Below are 21,052 nucleotides of genomic sequence, written 5' to 3'. Positions count from 1 at the left end.
AAGGCAAAGGTATAACAAAAGAGTACAGGAAAGGAGAACAAAGGTGTGTGTGTCAACACCAGAAAGGAATCTGCAGCACTAATTTGGCCCATACAAAACTGAGAAAACCTGAAGTCAGGGGAGGTCTTGCCATAGTGACATAAGCTCCCGTCATCATTGCAACATTACACGCCACACCATGCATGAGCATGTGGGTGTGAACGTCTGCAGGGAGGCACACAAGTGAAGCAACTAATAAAATTCAGGTGTGGACTGTGCAGCAGCAGCAGCGCCAATCAATTAATTGTACAGCGGCTGTCTGCTCGCACCACAGAGGAGCGATTGAAAGTTATTTAATACCGAGTTTCTAAAGAGCGTTAGAAGATTCTGATAAGAACTCCCCACGGACACAACGACCCAATAAAAGATTTCCTCTGCAACTGGAATCATGGGACTTCTGTTTCTGCACAATTTCCAATAAGCAGGATTTTTCTACACAATATTGGGATATTTTATAACTTCAATATCTGTGGTAAGCCACAGCAGGAGGTGATGAAAAAACAAATCAGTGACAGAACTGCTTTTCAACAACACTGAATTTATGGGATTTATACAACGATATGGTGAAGTACCTTGATTTGTTAAGCATTAGTGCACTGGATTAGCCACAAGCATGAATTTAAACCTGTTATTTCAACTACAAACTGCTTCTGAATATGGTTTTCCGTGGCATCAGTGCGTACAAAGAAAATAAGCTATACTGCTCAATATTTATCACAAACAAAGTAAACGCACATCGGTGTCTGTGTCAGTGAGTGTGGTGTTAGCATACCTCTTGCAGACAGCTTCTTAGTGTTGATGATTTTTGCAGCATATTCCTGTCCTGATGATTTCTTTACACACCTACGCACCACTGAAAAAGCTCCCCTAAGAAGAAAGAACATAAACAACCAAAAATCAGTTCCATTTCAGACACTGCCTCTCTGGCACACACGCACACACACACAAAGTGTGACATTTGAAGCTGCATCTACATGTGGCAGTGGTTTGTTGTGAATACTAACAATCTCACCCTTTCCCCCCTTCTCTGCCCGTCCCTCTGTCTCAGACTCAGTTTTTTTTATTTTACAGCCATCATATACTACATCACTATAACAGGGGCAGTCAACCTGAAAAGGTGAGACAATCAAGCAAACCAGCAGTCATAACAAGCTTCTCAAGCAGCTATGAATATGAACGACCGAGTACTTTCTCTAATCTCTGATATGCACACAACACAATGCAACCTACTCCCCCCCAAGAGGAAATTCAATTTGCAACAGGCAGTACAGAGACTGGGCTGCGTTTCACACAACAATCGTCAACATTTAATACATTCACACTCACAAATGCACGCAAACATAAAAGGAAGTGCACACTACAAGACGCCTGCCACTCTGAGGAGTTTCATATTGACCTAGATGAATGCTCGCACAGTGGCTCTGGTGATTCTATGAGTCTGAGCAGTTACACAAGATGTAATTACACATGGTTTTCATAGCATCTGGACAACCTGCAGTTTCGGGCCCTTGAGAGTTTCCCTAAAAGAGAAGAAGGGCTCCTTTTTTTTTTTCTTTGTTTTTTTTCTAATGCGGTGGATGATATATGGAGGGCTGCTCCTTTCTGCTGCACACTGCTCCCGGTCTCGATGATTCACCAGTAAATGAGAAGCGACAGGTGACACAAGTACAAGTCCGTGACTTGACATTAATAAGCTATGACGGAGCAAAATTCATTATCAAACAGGTGCAGAAAGAGAAGCCAGGGTAAGTGGTCGGTCTGCAGGAAGATCAGGGGCAGTGGAGGGAAGATCTGTAGATGTGTGCGTGTGTGCCAGTGGACTGGCTATGTAATCAGTGCCATCGATTACTGTCAATTACAAAGGACAGAGTGGAAGTGGCAGTTGAAATTAAGGACAGTGTATCTTTATACGGCCAGCGTCGCCCTGCTGTTGATTTGAGGGATAAAAGCCTTAGCCGGCCAAGAACAGCAGATGCTGTCGCTGCTGCTGGAGGGAGCAGAGGAGGTAGCAGTCTGATTTTTCTGCCGTCATCAAAATACCGAGAAAACACGTCATGCCTCTTACACAGTAAAAGCCAAATTGCCCTTGTAACCACCCAGAAATCACAGATCGGCTCTCTTACGGAGCCTTAACAGCGATTCATTTATTGATAACATGATGCAGGGGACAGCTGGTGCGCGGAGCTTATAGGTATTACAGTGCAAACATAAAAGCGGCAGAGCTTGGACCGAATAACTTCCTTATTAACTGATCCAGGGGTACGTAGCGTTACTCAACACAGTAACACAAATCATCTGCAGCTGCTTGGAGAAGAAGAAGAAAAAAAGAAAAAAAGGGAGGGGGGGTCGGCCTAGTTAGCTAGCGACCACAGCCTTAGGTCGAGCCCGCACAGAGCTGCCAGCCCCGTGGGCTGGTGAAATGTCACAGGGCTACGTCTCCGGCGTCTCTCGGGGCCCGGCTGACGGGTCAAGCAGACCAGAGAACACCGGCTACCAGACGCGGAAAGGCCAGCAGCTGCTCATACACCAACATCTGCGCCTTCTGCTCATCCCTACCAGCGATTAAAAGACGCAACGCTAGTCGGCTAACTCGGCCAGTTTATCAATATCAGCGTGGTAGCTCCCTGGCTAGTAACTGAACGTTAGTGCGCTCTTCCCGTTACTGCCCGAGCAGCTGTTAGCCTATAGCAGCGGTTATTTAGCCTGACTGCACTACGACAATAGCACACGCCTGCTAGCATGCACTGACAGACCACTAAAAGCAGGCAGCAGAATTAAGTCTACAAGCAATTTTGGCTAACTATCACTGCTAGCTGGCTAACCAGAAATAATATGAGGCGAGGTTGCGGGGGTGGGGGGACAAAACGACAAGACAAACACGATGCACACTATAACGTTGAGGCTGCTTACTTCCCGAGCTCCTCGTATAGCTGGTACTCATCAGTAAACCGGGTGGAAGTAGCGGTGGTTGCCATGGTTAGAGCCGTGAGAGGGGAGCCCGAGCCTTGGGGTACGACGGCGGCAGCTGCGGCGGCAGGCTCTCGTACGGGGTCCGAGAGGAGGGTAGCCTAGCCTCCAATACTAAAGCACCTTTCTGACAGGCAGGCAAGACTGAAGAGAGGCGAGCAGAGACGGAAAGGGAGGGGCTGGCTACAAGAGGAGGAGTGATGATGGTGGTGTGTGTGTGTGTGCGTGCGTGTACGTGTAGTAAAGAGGTGCAATCCTCGCGAGAATAGGCTCGTGCAGCAATGAGAGCGGGGCCTCCAATTCAATGAAGTCACTGAAAAAAGTGGGGAGATGATGGTGAAATGTTCTCTCAGTCCTTTAGATTAAATAATTCATCTTTTGTCGGGCAGTGGATCTCACAATGAGATGCCGCTAAAGTGTACAAGAGCCACGTGACGGTCCAGAGAAACAGAGTTGGCATCCAAGATCCGTCTCTTCTCATTTCTTTCAAAATAATATTGCAGGCAACAACCCGGCAGCAGCGTTTTTACTGCACCGGTCGGGATACACCCATCACTGGGTCACACCTCACTGCAGCAGAGTCAGACTGTGACACACACACACATTCATACACACACAAGGTATAAGTTCACACTCAAGGAATCAATATTGATTAATGCAGGTCTTGCTCTCAACACAGGAGGTCGGCCTTCCTGAACAACTGAACTGACTTTGCATTTGAGGGGAGTGCATGTGCATAAGAGAGATGGGGATGGTTAATGGGAACAGTGTGACTGCTGTATCAGGTTTCCACTGACGAGCATCCACAGTGTGAGGGCTGTTGGCTTGGCGGCGCTAAAAGACGGTGTCACAAAGATCCAGAGTGCCTCTCTAAATGTTTAATGTGGCATGAATGGGAGGCCATCAGAGGACAGGCAAGGTGGGGCTGGAGAGTTACAGTTAGAGGGCCTCTGCATGTGAGCAGTTCAGCTCAGAGAAGGGACAGCACACAGACACAGTCATAAGAAAAAGAGAGCAAAATGGTGATTTCACTTGAAAGTCTTTATGCGTGGTTGTCAGCGTGGGAACGCAAAAGCTGAAAACGCTGAAAAGTTCAAATATTACGAGTGGAGCCAGCTGAATCGGCGATGGAGAGCATGAAAAGGAGGCCGGCATTTATGTGCGAGCGTGTGCATGTTTGTGTGTTATGTGGAAGACAAACGAGCACTGCATTGTAGGCTACTGGCCCTATGCTGCCCTCCTTTTCCTACGTGCTAACCCCACTGCCTCTCCTCCTCTTCCTCCACCTCCTCAGCCTCCACAAAAGTTATATAATGGTGAACTCCTCAGCCTTTGTTATCTCACACCAACCACACACTACGCCTTGCCCGCTTCATGAGAGACAGAGGAGTGAGGAGAGAGAGAGAGCGAGGAGAAAGTGGGATGATTTCTCATGAAGAAAAGAAACATAATCTGTGATTTTTCATGTTTTATTTTCAGATTGTAACAGTCACGCATATGCACACACTGTGCACTTTATATGCATGTGTTACCTACTGTGACGCAGACACTGGTTGACTGTGACTTCTCTCTTGGTTTTGCAATGAAAATGGTGCATGAAGGTGGCAGCTATTTATGCTGACATCTCTTATTACTCCCATGCCGCCCTGCAGGGAAAAACAAAGCACTCAATGTCTATGAAATTGCACTCAATCTCAAAGGAAATGCTGAATTATCATCATATTATAACATGTTTCACTATACACATTAAAGGCACTTCAAAGGTTTCCCTTAGTTAATGTATAGCTGCAGAAATGTATTTAGTAGTTCTTTGTTAAAAGCACCAGTTGAGGTTCTGCGGTAGTCAGAGCCAAAATATCATATTTCTGTTTGTAGCAGACTCTCATTGCTAACTGAAGCTGTGTTTATACCCAGAAAAGACTAACTGTGTAATCAAAGCTTGAGTAGCTGCGATACATTTAGGAATGAATTTTCCTCTGTTGTGACTAATGAGGGTGAATATGCCATCTGTTACATCATCACAACTGAGAGGGTGGATGTGGCCAGAAGCTGAGTGATGACACTCCCATTCTCCACTGCTTTTGGAGAAATAATCCGACTGGGGGAAGTGAATGAGTAACACTCTTCCTTCCTTCAGCAGATACTGTAGTGATGCCCGCGAGCAATAAGCTACCGACCCCCAACCGCTCAGCAAATCTGTCGTTGATGGTCGTGGCTGGGCTGTGCAGCGCCTGGGTGTCAGTGTGAGAGGCTGCATGGGCGAAAAGCAGGGTGTTGCTGATGAAACGCCAGTGTGCTCTGTCAGCTCGGACAGGATAAATAAATAATGGTAAGTTTGTGAAGATCACAGCAAAAATCAGGGGCGACATGTACTCGGCTCCTGTTCTTGATGATTACAGAGTTTAGTCATTCTGTGTTTCCTTCATTTCAGGGAGCGCTGCTAGAAATTCAAGCTCTGCTGACTCAGCCTGGGATTACTTCATGTTGACTATTTCACTACCTATTAAAAAATGAGCCATGAGCTGCAGTATCGGTCGGATGTTTACACACACTCATCACAGGCATGAATGTCATGGTAATTTGGGGCTTTTAATGGTTTCTTGGAACTGCTCTTTTTTACATAATGGAATGATTGTACAGCATACATCTGTAGTGCAAAAGGTTGCATATTTTGCATTTTCTCCACACAGTATCAAACGTATAAATACAGGTTCAGATTTATACATACACTCACTAAGTGGTGCTGACAGTTCTACAGTGTCTTCTAACTTAACAAGGCCAAGGCCTCTTAATTCCTACCACAACTGGTAGTTTCTCTTTGCCAGTATAAAAAGTATTTGTTTGACAGGTCTCTTTGGATTGACCAATACTCAGAATGATGGGGAAATCCAAGGAACTCAGAAGAACTGTAGATTTACACAAGCTGGGAAGGTCTGTTCTAAACAACTGCGGATTCCAACATCAGTTCAGTTATGTACAATTGCGGCTGTACATACAATCGGGGTGGCTGTAGCTCAGGAGGTACAGAAGGTCATCTACTGATCTGCATCTTGGTGGTTGGATCTTGCTGCTCCAGTCTGCATGCCAAATATCCTTTGGCAAGACATTAACCTCAAACTGCTCTCAGATGCATTCATGGGAGTATGAGTGTGTGCAAATGTTAGATAGAACGCACTTACGTAGAAAAAAAGCATAGAAAAACCATAGCTTGTACAAATGGGTGAATAAGGCAAGCTGACGTTTTCAGCTTGGAGTGCTCAGGTAGAGTAGAAAAGCGCTATACAAGAAATTTACATTTATGTAAGTAGAAGTGATTTGGATGTACCACCACTTTGCCAGAGATCTGGAAGAAGGCCCAAACTGTTACCCTCAGATAAGAGGAAATTAGCTAGGATGTTCAGGAACCACCAAGGCTTAAGCCTGCATGAACTGAAAACTGCTTGAAGAACAGCATCACTTTCCACAGTGAAACAAGTCTCATCACCGGGGACTGAGAGGTGCCCCTGGTCCAGAAATACTCCATTTTTTAATCATTTTATTTTCTGCATGGTCAGTATTTTCATTGTTACCTCCCTCACACTTTTATTTAAACATAAATCTGGATTGGTTACAAAAGTTATTCATTTGTAAATGTCGACAAAGTTGATAAGATTAAAGGTGATAAAACAGAAGAAGATACTGGATGTAACCCCATTGTGCAGCCCAAAGATAAATAGACATTGTGACATCACCTGCTGGTTTTGGACTTTGCATTTTGAAGCCTCAATTTTGTGGAGCCAGAAGTGATGAAATCTGGATGAGAGGCAGGAATGCTAAGTCATTGGGTAATGCCTGCAAGCTTTTTTAACAAGCAACATGCACAAACATATGTACATATGTGCTAATTAGTCCCAAGTAACATGCAAGTATACTCACCAGCTTTGTTGATGTTAAGCACCCCACAGCATTCTGTATTACTTGCCAGATAACTCCATTAAAAATGCTCCAAAATACACAAATACCACAAACACTGTGGAGAGGTCCAGTTCACTGACTCTAATTAGCTAAGCTTTTCAAGTGTAACTCAAGGATAAGTTATACAAACATTTCCCGCAGTGCAGTTATTATGAAAAGGGAACACTAACCATAGAGGCTCAAACCATTTTTATTCCACTCTGTTAACAGGCTTTTTAAATGCAGTGTATCTGGACATCTTAACATGGGAATCTATGGGAATTAACTCATATTTAGAGCCCTCAAGTGGCCATCGGTGGAAGTGCTGTTTGTGTGTTCGGCATAGCTCCTTCACAGACCATTAGGTTGTTTTCCACTTCAGGGAAAAGGATCTAATGGTCGCTTTGTGTGGCCTGCAACTTCATGTGCATTCCCACGATGGTACACTGTCCTGTAGGACTGTGTGTGTGTGTGTGTGTGTGTGTGTACAGATCATCATAGAGTAGTACCTTTAATATTGAGAGAGAAGAGAAAATGGAGACAGCTGAGATAAGCCTGGAGTCTATGTTTTTATAAATGGGGAGCACAAAAGAGAAATGTTTTTAAATCTCTCCTGTGTTAAAGCAGCTGCCGCTACATCAGCAGGCTAATTTGAATAACCTTTGCGTGTCTTCATCGTAGCGGAAACACAGACAAACAATGACCTGAAGGGATATTTAAGTGCTGCGAAAAGGGTTCCTGAGGGAAAAGGTTCCAGGTACTTTAAATGGAAAAATAACTACTGGTTGTCCTAGAAAGTTTATTCTCGTCTTCTGGATGTTGAATTTTTTAGTGCAATGTTTTCGGATGATAGAGAATGCATAAAGACTGTAGGTTGTGAGAGGTGGGCACATTTTATTTTATGGTGGCCAAGCCCATTATTTGGTTATGCTAATGTACATTTAAGCAGAGAGCTAAAAAATTTCAAGTCAACTGCTTTGAGATACAGGGCACTGAAGCAGTGTCCTTCTTACACTGTACTTCCAGTGTAAATTATAGGGGAAGGAAAAGAATAATGCAAAAACACATTGAAAACTTTGATTTTTAATTCCTGCTTTAGTTGGTCTTCCTCAAGCTCTGCTTAGAAACACTGTGGACAAACAAAGAGGGACAGTATTTGATGATTGAGATATCAACTCAGATAAACATTTCACATGTATTTTATATATATATATATACACACAGCAGCTCTCGACAGCAAAATACTTGCGACTAGATGAGTAGCCTACAGTTTTTGCATTTTAAGATCATCAAAAATTTTTTAATGTTAGACAAAGTTAGTTAAAGTTGAAGTTAGACAAAATGCATTTTTTTAATATGATGTCATTTGTGATCAGAGACAAGCTATCCAAACCATCCTGGCTGAACAAAGGAGAGATGGTAGCTGACCAAAAAGAAAACCAAAATAATACTAGCTTAAAACTCCTAATCAGTAATTGTGATTTCAAGTATTTCCTTGGTCTTTAAAAAACAGCCTTTGATAATGATAATTTTTCTCTGGGGGTTCTTGTTTCTTTGGCCTGCATGAAACAACACGGTAAGAACACTTTAGAGTGAAGCAAGATGCACATTTTGTAATCTATCAGAACATTGTATGTAAACACATCAAACACATTCTTAAATTGTCAAATGTAAGTGTAAATAAGTCTTTATTTGTTCTCCTTCACACCTTTCTTTGACCACATGACGTCTTCCATCGAGGGCTGGGAAATGTGGTTATGAAAAGAATGTAGGAGGTACATTTTTGACAAGTCAACTGCACCCCGGAGGTTTTGTAAATTAGCAGAAGTTGGCCCCAAAAAGAGGTTCTGTAGGGTCTTGACATCACTATATATAAAATGATCTAAGATGAAAAGTGAACTGAATCAGTTTAGGCTTGTGTTCCACACACTTTAAAAACCAACAGTGCACAACTTGGACTTTACTTCCATCTTGTGTTCAACAGAGAAAACTGCAGCATGAAGGAGGGGAATAAAAACATCTGTGAAATGCAGCTTTTCACAGCACTGGTGACTTACTGTACACCACACTAGTTAAACACACACGCACAAGCATGCCTGAGAGAAAGAAAATCCAAAATAAATTCAAGCTTGTGTCCCCAGTTCTTGTTTTTTTCTTTTTACTTTTTTTAAGTCATTAAAGATGAATGCTGTACAATCAGTCCAGCCATCAATGACGAGTGTACGTAAACGTGACCACAACTTTATATTGTTCTAAGCTTTTAAGAACTGCCTAGAAAATAAGCAAACAACAAAACAGTACATTTGCAGCCATAGATCTTAAACAGTCGATGTCATTTATCTACTTATTTTCTGCACTGTCAGTGCATTCTTTGTTCATATGTAAATGTCACAAAGTTGATAAGATTAAAGTTGAAAAAACAGAAGAAGATACTGGATGTAAACCCATTGCAACCCCTCTGTGAGATCACCTGCTGGTTTTGGACTTTGTATTTTGAAGCCTCAGTTTTGTGGAGCCAGAAGTGACGGGATTTAGATGATAGGGTGGCGGCTGATATCAGCTACTGCCTTTTTGTTTGTTTAGTTGCAACTAGTTGTAACTAATAAGTGTCTCGCCAAGGGACACTATAAACTGTGTCATTCAAAACACTTATGCCATTTAGTTCATTTTCAGCAAAACTAGACCAACCTCAGTTTCAACAAAGACATAAATGAAGAGTCGCACATCAACACTCATGAAGTCTTGTGATAAAGAGTCCTTCATCACACGGAGTAGTAAAAACATAACTTGCTTATGTATTTTTACTGCATGTGTGATGTTGCAGTGTGACCATAGCATCTGTAAGGACAGTGCGCAAATACGGGGTGTGTAGGAAAGAAGTGTAGGAAATGATCATCTCATGGACGTCAATCCCAAGCCTCTGATTAATTTTGTTCCGAACGTCTTGAATAAATGCTATAGAAAGAGGTGCTCCATCCATCAGAGTCATAATAAGTCAAGAAACTTTATTTGCTTAATGCCAAATGCTGAATGTTAAACTACGTTACATTTACTCTAGCAGATAAAAATACTTGGAGTTTGTTTTTCATACTGTTGCTTATAAAGCTAAAAACGATCCTCTGAGTTTTCATTTAGATCCGTGAAGGTTTTTGGTTCATTGACTTTAATGCAAACCATTGCGCTCGTTTCCGGGTTCATATATTTTTTACAAGAAAGAAAACGGAAAGAAAAACACACCCCAAAAATCTTTTACTGGGTTTTAGTGCAGACTTTAGTTCATCCCCCGTTTGGAACAAGCTATTTTAGCATCTCCTTTCAGTCAGTTTCCTTTTTATATTTCTGTGTTCACACCCAGACCTGTGTGATTGTGGTGAGTGTATTAGGGATATCTGATCTTAGTGAAGTCACTGAATAGAAAGATATAGGGAACAGAGCTTTTAGAGCAGTATTAAGCATGAATCTTTGCTGCATGCACGCATACACACTGTGTATGTGTGAGTGTGTGTTCATCTGGATCACCTTCCTTCTCTTTGCCACACTTAGAAATAACATCCAGATGTCTTCACTGTAGATCTGGTGAGGTTTAGGTGAACTGAGGGAACAGAAAGGGAACACAGAAGGGAACTAACAAACCTAAAGTAAAGTAAAACTAAAGTAAAAACAAAAGGCACAAATAAAAGGACAGGAAGCAATAGAAATAATCTTAGGATAACTCATACACACAAGAAAATACAAAGTAACACTGTTAACAGAAAACTCTAAATAATACAGAACTCCAACATGAATTGCTTCTCAACACCAGAAAGAATCACGATTTGCAGAAAAATTCAAACCCAAGGGTCAAAGACGCACACACACATAGTACACTGTGCAGTCCAGAAGCCCCACTTTCTGTTTTCAACCAGGGAGGAAAACGTATAAAAAAATACCACCCTGCAGACAGCTGCTGGCATTTGTGGCTCACTAGGCAGACAGTAGGCAAGTATTGCTTCTATGGGTGTGTACGTGTGTGTGTAAATAGGTCATTACAAAGACCTGCAGCTTTGATACTTAAAGAACGTGAACGAGACGGAGACAGTGAACATGTAACCTGTTTGCTATGCATTTTTAAACAGAGAACACAAAAGAGATATTTTTCTAAAGACCTGGGTGAAAACATCTGTCTGAATAATCTTTGAAGGTTTGCACTGCAGTGGAAACACAGACAAACACTGATGTGCAGAAAACTTGAAGAAACACGGAAGTATTTGTTCAGGAGGGTGGACGATCAGATCTGCAGAGCAAAAAACTAGAAGCTACTTGGAACAAGGACAGAGAACAAAGGTGAGCGGCAAATTATGCTAATGAGTGATTATAACAGTGTTTTATGTTTTTGCATGGAATCAATTTAGTCTGTTGTTTTTACTGTGTGTCAGCTGTTGGGGTGCGTTTTGTTCAGCAGGAGTAGACGAGATCCAAATGATGCCAAATACAGCTGCTGCCAAGAAATGTCGCTCCCTAATGATTAAAAACTATAAACCAGTGCAAAAATGACAATTCACTATAGACAATAAATAACTAAATATAATCCACTATCCTCAAATCACACATTACAAATACTTAGCGTTGGTTTGTGAATTTTTGTTGCTCCCTAAATTGGCGCGCAAATCATCAAAACTTTCTGAACGTGTTCTTTCGTTTAAAGTTACTGAAAACCATCAAGTTTTCACATTTCAGGCCACTTTGTGAAACTCTGTGGGAGAACAAGTTTATTTCCTTCTATCAAAATATTTATCAGGTAGCGTGAAGGTGATATAACCTTTTTTATTTTGATCTGAAAGGGAATATTGCACACTTTTTTTCACGATTTCAAAGACCAGTCTTATTATTAAGACCGGGTTTATTATTCTAATGGTCACTTAGCCTTTAAACATTGTAAATTTACCATAGGTAGTAGAAATAAAAGTAAAGAGAATGAATAAAATGTATGTGCTCCGAGCTAGTGTGTTAGCAAATGAGGAAGTGTTCCAGTTGTTGGGAAGTTTTTCAGTTTTAAAAAACTGAGACTTGTTCTGTTTGATTTTTTTTTTTTGTTTTGTTTTGCTTGAGGTTGAATTTTACTGCAGGCATGTTCAGGCAGCTCCTCCACACACAAAGACAGGGAAGCACGAGAGGCAAAGATGAGGTATAACTCAAAGCAAATGGATGTTTTACCTGCAGAGAGAGAAAATGGGTCCAAAGGATTTTGTTTTCAGTGCTTCACAGCTCTGCTGTCCACAGGTTGCTGACAGAACCAACTAAAGTTGGAATCACATCTAACTGACAATTTAATTTTTGTTTTGCTTTAGAGTGGCCTCTGTTTTTATTAGGGTGAGGGTGTGTTTTCTTTTTTTCTTTTTTTTTGCTTGTTTACTTTCTTCTATTCATTTCTGACATAAGAATAAGCTCCAGAAGTTAATAATTTCAAAGTTGCACCAAACTGATAATATTTAACACAAACATGTCCATAATGTTTAAAGTAATCCTTCTTACAAATGACCTAAACTAATCGCAACTTTAATCTCAAAATTCTGAGAAAAAAGTCAGAAATCAGAGAAAAAATAATTCTGAGAAAAACATCAGAATTCTGGAAAACAAGAAGAAAAAAGAAGAAAAAAATAGCTTCCATGTCTGAAAAATAAAGCAGGCACTGAAATGCATTAAATCTGCTTGGCCAGCAGACCTTCCAGTTGTATATTTGGCTCCATTCCTTAGCAAACGAGCTCAGCAAACACTTTGATGACAACTTTATGGGCTGTCAGTATCAGACAAAACAATTTTTTATCTGTTACATGATTTTGATGTTTAGATTTAGATAGTCATTTTGTTCCACAAATTACTTCTAACATCTTCTTTCTTGTCTTTCATCATCAATCCACAGACCTGAAGACCCTTATCAGCTGATTGTGCACTTCCACATAAGACTTGCTGACAGTTAACAATGACTACTCTAGCACAAGTTAAAAAACTGCTGAAAGATTACCTCGACGAGCTAAATGAATCTGATCTAAGATCCTTTCAGTGGTACTTGGCCTTGAATGAGACAAAGGGACAACAAACTATCAAGACATCTCATCTGGAGAATGCTACCAGAGAGAAAACTGTGGACAAGCTGGTCCAGGTTTATGGGGAAGATGATGCTGTGAAGGTGACAATTGACAATTTCAGTAGCATTAAGCGCAATGACCTGGCAAAAAAGTTAACTGAAGGTAAAATGCCATGGTGGTGTTGACACATCATGCAAACATTGAATATTTGTTCATTTGCATCTTCTTGTCTTGTTCATTATCTCTCCCAATGCGTAACATACCGTCGATTTGTCACGTCCATAGGCCTCTCATAGTAACACAAAAGGTAACTTTCCACGTTCTTATGAAATGCTCAGTTTTCAATTCAATCAAATAGAACGCTGCAAAGCGGCTTTCTATTCCATCCCTAATCTTAACCGTACCCTTAACCATAACCTTAATCATAATTTTAACCATGCCTAACCCTATCCCTAACCCTGACCCTATCCCTCCTAACCATAACGTTGTTAAGTTGATTTTCATGTCACACGTAAAACACACTTAAAGATTCATTCCAACCGACTCTCATGTGTCCGAAGGCGTAACTGTGATGGGGTTACACCGTCACAGAACGCTGACAAGCAACATGAGTGCAGGCACGCACAACCACAATTAGATTCCACACTCTTCACACGGTGTTATTGTGGCTACGTGTCGTTAAGCCAACAGGTCAGATAAACAGGAAGGGGTGACAGCTAATTCAGATATCCTGAACACAAAGGAACCACAGAGACTACCTCACAGTCATTTCATTATTTACACACCTGCTGCCTGGGCTTTAAGGGGGTTGTCTGCAAGAGGAAGACGACTCAGTCCATCATCATTACTGTTGTTCTTGTCCTCTCTGTATTTAATGAACATACTTATATGCTCTTAACAATACCGCCTATCGCATGATCCTCTGTGACGCCAACAGAGGGACGGCCTTCATCTCATGAAAAAAACTTATCAATGGCTTGTGATCCATGATAATCATATACTTCCTGCCATACAAGTACCTATGAAAATACTGTACACCTGTCACGGTTAACGCTGGCCAACCATGGGGATGTGGGGAAAGGAGGACCCAAATGCTGGTCTCTTTGATGCAACAGTGCATTTATTTACAGTGCAGGGAAAATAACAATAAATCCCCAGTGCGTTCCCGACTTCCCTGACATATCTTCTTCCCAGTGTTAGTGTTCTTTGTCTCCGCTCCTTAGTGTTTGAGCACCCATGCTCGCTGCCCTCTCATCTCCACACTCTCCTGTGGAATAACAAAGAGGCAGCCGTCAGACACACCACAATGCAGCAGACTAAACTTACTAACTGGCCAAGAGACTAACGTGAAGTCACGCAATGATCCAGCATCGGAGAGAGCTCCACCACACTCTTAAGTAGCTCCTCCGATGAGGCTTGATCAGCTGCAGGTGTGTGATGGTCTTCAGGTGTGGCCAACCACCTGGCAGGGCCACACCCACCAGGTCTGAAGGTGCTCCCAGATACACCTGCATCCACACACACACACACACACACACCAAAAATACACATGTCCATAATTGCTCAGACCCAGGACCCTGACAACACCAAATATTAAAGCCAATCCTTCTTTATCCAGCTGTTAGTAGTTCTTTTCTGTTACGTTCAGTGTACGTGATGCAAACCCAATAGGTTTCTCCTGACCATCTGCTGAGCTATCTCTGCTCCCACTAGGGGGATGCATTGCAAGAAAAAAATCCAATCTTTCTTCTCATCATAGTGCACCAATACACTACTTGACAGTTGCAATAGTTCCTTTGACTTACAGAAAACCTTCTTCTGTTCTGGTCCCCAACACCACGGTTCCTCCTTTCTCAGATGCTTGTGCAGTGGGGCCAACAGCATGGACAAGTTTGGCAAGAACTTATTATAGAACTTCAACAACCCCAAATAAGCTTTGAGCTCTGTCGCTGATTTTAAGGGTGGCACCTCCTGCACTGCTTTCACTTTTGCCGGCACTAGACATAATGTGGTCATATCCACCCGATGTCCTAGAAATGTCACTTCCTTCTCCATGAACTGACATTTGCTCCTTTTTAAACGCAGCCCCGCCTCATCTAAGTGCTGCAGTACTCCATCCAGTGTCTGAAGATGTTTTTGGTCATTTTTTGTAGTCACCACAAATCCTGGCACTGGAGTCTGGCTTTAGTATTGGTACAATGGGTGCTGCCCAATCAGAGAATTTCACTGGCTGGATAATTTTCTCCTCCAACAGTCTCTCCACTTCTTGCTACACTTTCTTTTTCATAGAAAACAGAACTAATTGTGTCTTATATAAGCAAGGTTTGGAATCACTGGTGTCTTATATAAGCAAGGTTTGGAATCACTGGCTACATGTATCTTTGCTGCGAACCCCTTTAGCGTTCCTAGCTCATCCTTAAACACTGTTGCATGTCTGGCCAGTATCTGCTGCAGCATCTTCTCTGCCTTCTATCTCATGTATAGGATGCCACTCTAGTTGGAGGGCCTTAATCCATCCGCGACCCATCAAAGTAGTTCTAGCCCCTTTAACCACCGCCATCCAGTGTTTTTCTTACTGTCTCTGAATTCCACCTTCACTTTGGCTGCTCGTGACCTTTGGCTACCTTGTGGCCTCCACACGTTCTCAGTTTGATTCCACACTTGCTTACTTTGGGTGCATTACTGCCTTTAAAAGGTTTTTTAAATGTCTCCTTTGACATGATAGTGAAGTCACAGCCCGTGTCTGTTTCAAAAATCACATTCTGTCCATTTACTTTTAGTTCCTTTCTGATGGGTTCCTCCCTCGGAATACTAATCTCCTCATGCATATTGTACATAGTCACACTACTTGCCTTTATGTGCTGATCTTTTAGGATTTATCTTTTTAAATTATGATCGTGTTCTTATTTGTGGTGATTTTAACATTCATATATGCTGTGAGGCGGACCTATTGGCTAAGGACTTTCTTGCCCTTATTGACTCTTTTAATCTCACTCAGTGGGTGAGAAAATCAACCCACACTAAAGGCCATATGCTGGACTTGGTATTGTCGTATGGACTGGATATTTGCATCACAGACATTAATGATGCTGGGATTTCGGACCATTTCCCAGTTATGTTTGATGTTCAGTTATGCAATATGGAACTGAACTCTGAGGGTCCACTGTGCTTATCGCGTCTGATTAATTCTGAGGCTGTTGCCCTTTTCTCTGCGGCCTTTGCTAACTCTGTCTGTTACGATGACATTAGTAATGCACCTCTCTCGGTTGATGGCGCAGTCAACTCTTTTATTTCTACATGCTCTTCTATTTTGGACACTGTGGCTCCAGTAAAGACTAAACGCCGTAAAACCTCTCGCCAACCCTGGCTAAATGAATACACCCTCGCTCTTAGACATGAACGTCGTCGAGCTGAGAGGAGATGGAAAAAAGATCAACTTCAGGTGTCCCTTGACATCCTGCATATGAGCCGGTCTAAATTTCAGAAGGCTGCCAAAATGGCAAAAACTTCTTTTTTGTCGAACATCATTGCAACTAATAGTCACAATCCTTGAGTTCTGTTTAAAATCTTTAACTCAGTGGTTAATCCTTGCTCTGATGTTTCGATGGGTGCCTCCCCGGCCCTCTGCGAAAAGTTTCTAAATCATTTCATAGATAAAATCTCAGTGTTAAGGGCCCCACATTCTCCGGCAGTAAATCAAGCCCCAGTTTCCGAATGTTCAACGGTTTTTCAACAGTTTGAACCTGTGTCATTCTCGACTTTAAAGGAAATAATTAATAACCTGAGAAGCTCAAATTCTCTGCATGACATTATTCCTTCTCGTATCATTAAGGATGCATTGAAAACAATCGGGTCTTGTATCTTATTTTTAATTAACTCATCACTGTTATCTGGCTGTGTTCCGACTGTCTTTAAACATGCAGTCGTGCAACCTGTTATCAAGAAAAGCAGCCTTGATCATAACACTCTAGCAAATTACAGGCCGATTTCTAAACTCCCTTTCATGTCAAAAAGTTTAGAGAAAATAGTGCTTCAGCAACTACAGACCCATTTAGAGATAAACGGTATAAGTGATAAATTGGGTCCTGTGTTGTTTTCTCTGTACATGCTGCCCTTGGGCTCCATTTTTGAAAAACACAATGTCTCTTTTCACTGCTATGCTGATGATATTCAAATCGACCTCCACTTGACTGGGGATGTTTCGTCTTCACTACATCCTCTGTTTGATTGTCTGAGGGATGTCAAAGACTGGTTATCACGTAACTCTCTTACTTTAAATGAAAAGAAGACAGAAATTATTGTTTTTGATAGAAATATGCCTCTGGAACAACTGACTGGTACACTCGGGCCTGTTGCTAATCACCTCACTGATGCTGCTAGGAATCTTGGAGTTTTCATGGATAGTTCCTTCAAACTAGATAAACAGGTTTCTACTTTGGTAAAAACCAGCTAATTTCTAAGGCTAAACCTTATATACCATGCAAAGATCTGGAGAAACTCATTCATGCTTTCATCACTTCAAGACTAGATTATTGTAATTCTCTCTACTTGGCCCTTCAATCTTCCCTCCTTCAGCGATTGCAGCTGGTCCAAAATGCCGCAGCACGTCTCCTGGCACTAGAAAGTATGATTCTATCACCCCTGTTCTAGCCAACTTACATTGGCTTCCTATTAAATATCGAATTGATTTTAAAATTTTATTGTTTACTTATAAAATCCTAAATAATATGGCACCTGACTACCTAGCTGATCTCCTCTGTCTGTATAGCCCTAAGAGAGCACTAAGATCATCGGGCCAACTGCTCTTAGTGCAACCTAGGTCTCGGCTGAAGACCAGAGGAGGCCGTGCCTTTGCCGTTGCCGCACCCAGGTTATGGAATATTCTTCCTCTTCATATTTGCGCATCAGATTCTATTCAATCTTTTAAATCACGTCTAAAAACGTTCTAGTTTAACCTGGCATTCCAGGCTAATTAGGGTAATTTACATCTGGCTTTGCATTTAGATTATGTAATTATTTTATATTTTATATCTGTAATTTATATTTTATATTGTGATTTTTATCTGTATCATGATTTTACTGGAAAGCACTTTGGTCTTTAAAATGTGCTATATAAATAAATTTTGATTGATTGATTGATTTCAGCTTCTTTCTCCTCACTCTCCCCATTATCCAAAAGTTGATTCTGTTCATCTGGACGTAGCGTTTTGTGAGAGAAATGTTTCGTCACTTGGATGAGTGACAAAACATTTCTCCCACAAAACGCTACGTCCAGATGAACAGAATCAACTTTTGGAGATTTACTTTCCTGGATGATTGAGAATGCATCAAGATGTTTTCTCCCCATTCTCCTCTTCTAAGACATATGCTTGTTTTCCTTGTCTGCCAGCCACACCCTCCTTTTTGTTCCGTTTTTTCTGCGGACCCTTTTTATGTGTCCCACCTTGCCACAGTTGTGGCACTTTTCTGTAACAAACCTGCAGTCACCGGCCACATGATTTATCCCTCCACATCTGTAGCATTCCCTGATATCTTGTTGTGACTTTGAGCCGACGTCCTCCATCTTGTTCACCGATCCTATTCGTTTACTGAATCACGACTGCTCCGTCATGCTCCTCAAGCCCACAGTGTCTGTTACCTGCTTCCTTTGCTTGAGAAAACTTCAGCACTCAACAGCACTGCTCGCTTCTTCTCCTCCTCCTTAAAATAATTTGCGACAGAGAAGTAATCCAAAATCTCACAATATTCTTCCCAGGATTGCAACTCGCTATCAAACAGCACCACCAGGCCCATGGTGGTAGCCATCATTCCTCACCCAGAGTTATACTTTTGTTGGGGGTTTTCTGTAGGACACTGTAGGTTTCCAGAAAGTAGTCATAAATACATTTGTGATTATCATAGAAAATATGGCTGGAAATGAGCAAAGAAAAGTATTGTTTTGTGAAGAAAATTGCCTTGATTGATAATTATTATGCCTACTGGGATGGGCAGTGGAGTATAAAGGAAGGTTATCAGGGCCTACTGGAGAGTGTGAGATGGTTACGGTGAGGGTAACATGTAGGGTGGTTCAGCCACTTGAGCGTTGCAAATAGACTACTTTTTTTTTGTTTTTCATCGAGTTACTTTTATTTATTTTTTTAAATTCTTTCTGAAATAAGTTCTTTGTGCACGTGGGAGGCCGGCATAATAAAGTACACACTCCGAACCCTGCCTGACTACGCCTATATTTGTTCGGGAGAAGTTTCTGAGAGGACCCCGCGGCAGTAACATGCTGACGATTTGTCACAGTCGTCGGTATGTTACGCGTTGGGATGAGAACCTGTTCATAGACATCATCAAAGATGGATGCAGCTTCTGGGGCAGAAAAATTAAGCCAATGATTAAATGCCTTAAACCTGCATTTCATGTAAAGGCCACCAGATGGCGACATAAAACCTCCAGATCTATACAAGTCTCTCTGTAAACCCTTTGCTCCTGAGTTCAAGGTCTGTCACTTATATTCGGTCATACTGAATAAAAATGGAATGTTTTGTAAATTTTGGTTATTTTGTGATATTAAAAATGTGAAATTTCTTTGGTATTCTCACTCGTTGGCTAAGAACTCATCAGTACTGCATCCATCTTTTATAGTGTCTACAGCATTGGTTTAAATAGCAGTAACAGAGATGCCACACCCTTTGCACTGGATTAAATAAACAATAACATTTGTATATATTTCATTTTAAGCAACTTCCAGAAAGGACAAGCCAAATGATGAAGAGGCAAGTGGTGAATATGCAATTGATGAGGAATCACAAGATGAAGAGTGGAATGATGAAGAGGAAGAGGATGAAGAGTGGAGTGAAGAAGAAGACGAGGATGAAGAGTGGAATGATGAAGAGACAAGAGATGAAGAGTGGAATGAAGAAGAGGACGAGGATGAAGAGTGGAATGATGAAGAGGAAGAAGATGAAGAATGGAATGATGAAGAGGACGCAGATAAGGAATGGAATGATGAAGAGTCAAGAGATGAAGAGTGGAGTGATGGAGAGCCAGTGGTCAAAAAGAGAAGAGTCCATTGATTGAAACCTCAATGATGCGCTGGAGGTGGGAAAAAATCTAGGAAATGTCGCGTCATCAGGAAGTCGTCTACAACCCTGAACCTCCAATTATTTTTGAAACTGTCTTTTCCTAGTGGATCAACTGACCACTAGGAAAATACAGTTTTCTTATTTCTGTCTGTTTGTAATTTTTTTTTGTAATTTGCAGATGTTACTTGGTTTAACATGCTTGAGTCACTTGTAAGAATTGCCACTGACACAATTGTAACAAATTCAGATTTCTTGGTTTTAAAAGGTTACACAGTACAAAAACTCCAAAAAGTGTTAAGTCCGCCAAAGAGTAATTTAATTATAGAAAAAATAAAGTAAAATATGTTTTAGACGTTTCTGTTGAGCTTACTTTTAACACACATAATGACCGCAGAATTAGAGGACAAGAAATCCCACTTCCTGTTTTCACACAGGAAGGATAGACGCTGCTGATGTATGGTAAGACTATTCTGCTTATGTACAAAAATCACAGTTTATTAATCAAATACCTTGACTGTTCACAGACCATAACTGTGATAACGTTCAGCATAGAAATTATGCTGTGTGCGATGTATGTGGAAAGACAATTAAAAACGGTGGCAAAACAACAAACCTCGTTTAAAAAAAAGTGGGGAGCTGGCTCTCACTCGATGGGAGTTTGCTCTTCTGATTCACTACAAAGCATGACACATTACTGGAAGACAGTGTCAACAGTTTGTTAAAAAATAGTAACATGTCTGCCCCGCATTTTCTTGTTTGTAACTGTAACGGCGTTGAAACGATAGAAATAGTTATTAGTTAGATTACTAGTTACTGAAAAAAGTAACGGCATTACTAGTAACAGTGTTACTAGTAACGCCGTTATTCCCATCACTGTTGGTGGATAGTTTGATGGGATCGGTCCCTTCTGGGGGTCTTTGGGGATCAGGACTGTCCGGCCTTCAGTTAGCCATTCTGGGTTACTCTCATGGACTAGCA

The 21,052-nt window shown here is 41.4% G+C and overlaps 2 protein-coding genes across 8 annotated transcripts in view; one reads left to right on the top strand and one right to left on the bottom strand.

Moving 5' to 3' along the window:
- Nucleotides 1–3,150, bottom strand: part of LOC146626933 (calcium/calmodulin-dependent protein kinase type II subunit gamma-like) — a 44,897-nt gene extending 41,747 nt beyond the window's left edge. For all 7 annotated transcript variants that reach the window (XM_085361511.1, XM_085361515.1, XM_085361516.1 and 4 more), the window contains exons 1-2: nt 2,950–3,150; nt 812–906 (exon numbers count right to left, since the gene is read on the bottom strand). In XM_085361511.1, the coding sequence (XP_085217637.1) occupies nt 812–906; nt 2,950–3,014 (160 nt within the window). In that variant the 5' untranslated portion in view covers nt 3,015–3,150. The remainder of the gene's footprint in view (nt 1–811; nt 907–2,949) is intronic.
- A 9,748-nt stretch (nt 3,151–12,898) lies between these two features.
- On the top strand, nt 12,899–20,065 carry LOC146626932 (uncharacterized). Its single transcript, XM_085360918.1, has 2 exons — nt 12,899–13,166; nt 19,731–20,065. Exons 1-2 carry the CDS (start codon nt 12,899–12,901, stop codon nt 20,063–20,065), a joined length of 603 nt encoding a protein of 200 aa, XP_085217044.1.
- Nucleotides 20,066–21,052: the final 987 nt, after the last annotated feature.

The sequence above is a fragment of the Diplotaxodon limnothrissa genome, linkage group LG8 (genome assembly GCF_057381915.1).
Source record: "Diplotaxodon limnothrissa isolate DT_005_m linkage group LG8, D_limnothrissa_male_GT1.1, whole genome shotgun sequence".
Lineage (NCBI taxonomy): Eukaryota > Metazoa > Chordata > Actinopteri > Cichliformes > Cichlidae > Diplotaxodon > Diplotaxodon limnothrissa.
Note: the sequence above shows the minus strand (reverse complement) of the source record. Positions and strands in the feature narration are given on the sequence as shown.

What these genes read in the sequence shown, in the direction of transcription:
- LOC146626932 (XM_085360918.1), top strand. Translation starts at nt 12,899, where the DNA reads ATGACTACTCTAGCACAAGTTAAAAAACTGCTGAAAGATTACCTCGAC. An exon ending in GGCAAAAAAGTTAACTGAAG is followed by an intron (nt 13,167 to 19,730) that starts GTAAAATGCCAT and finishes TTTCATTTTAAG; the next exon opens with CAACTTCCAGAAAGGACAAG.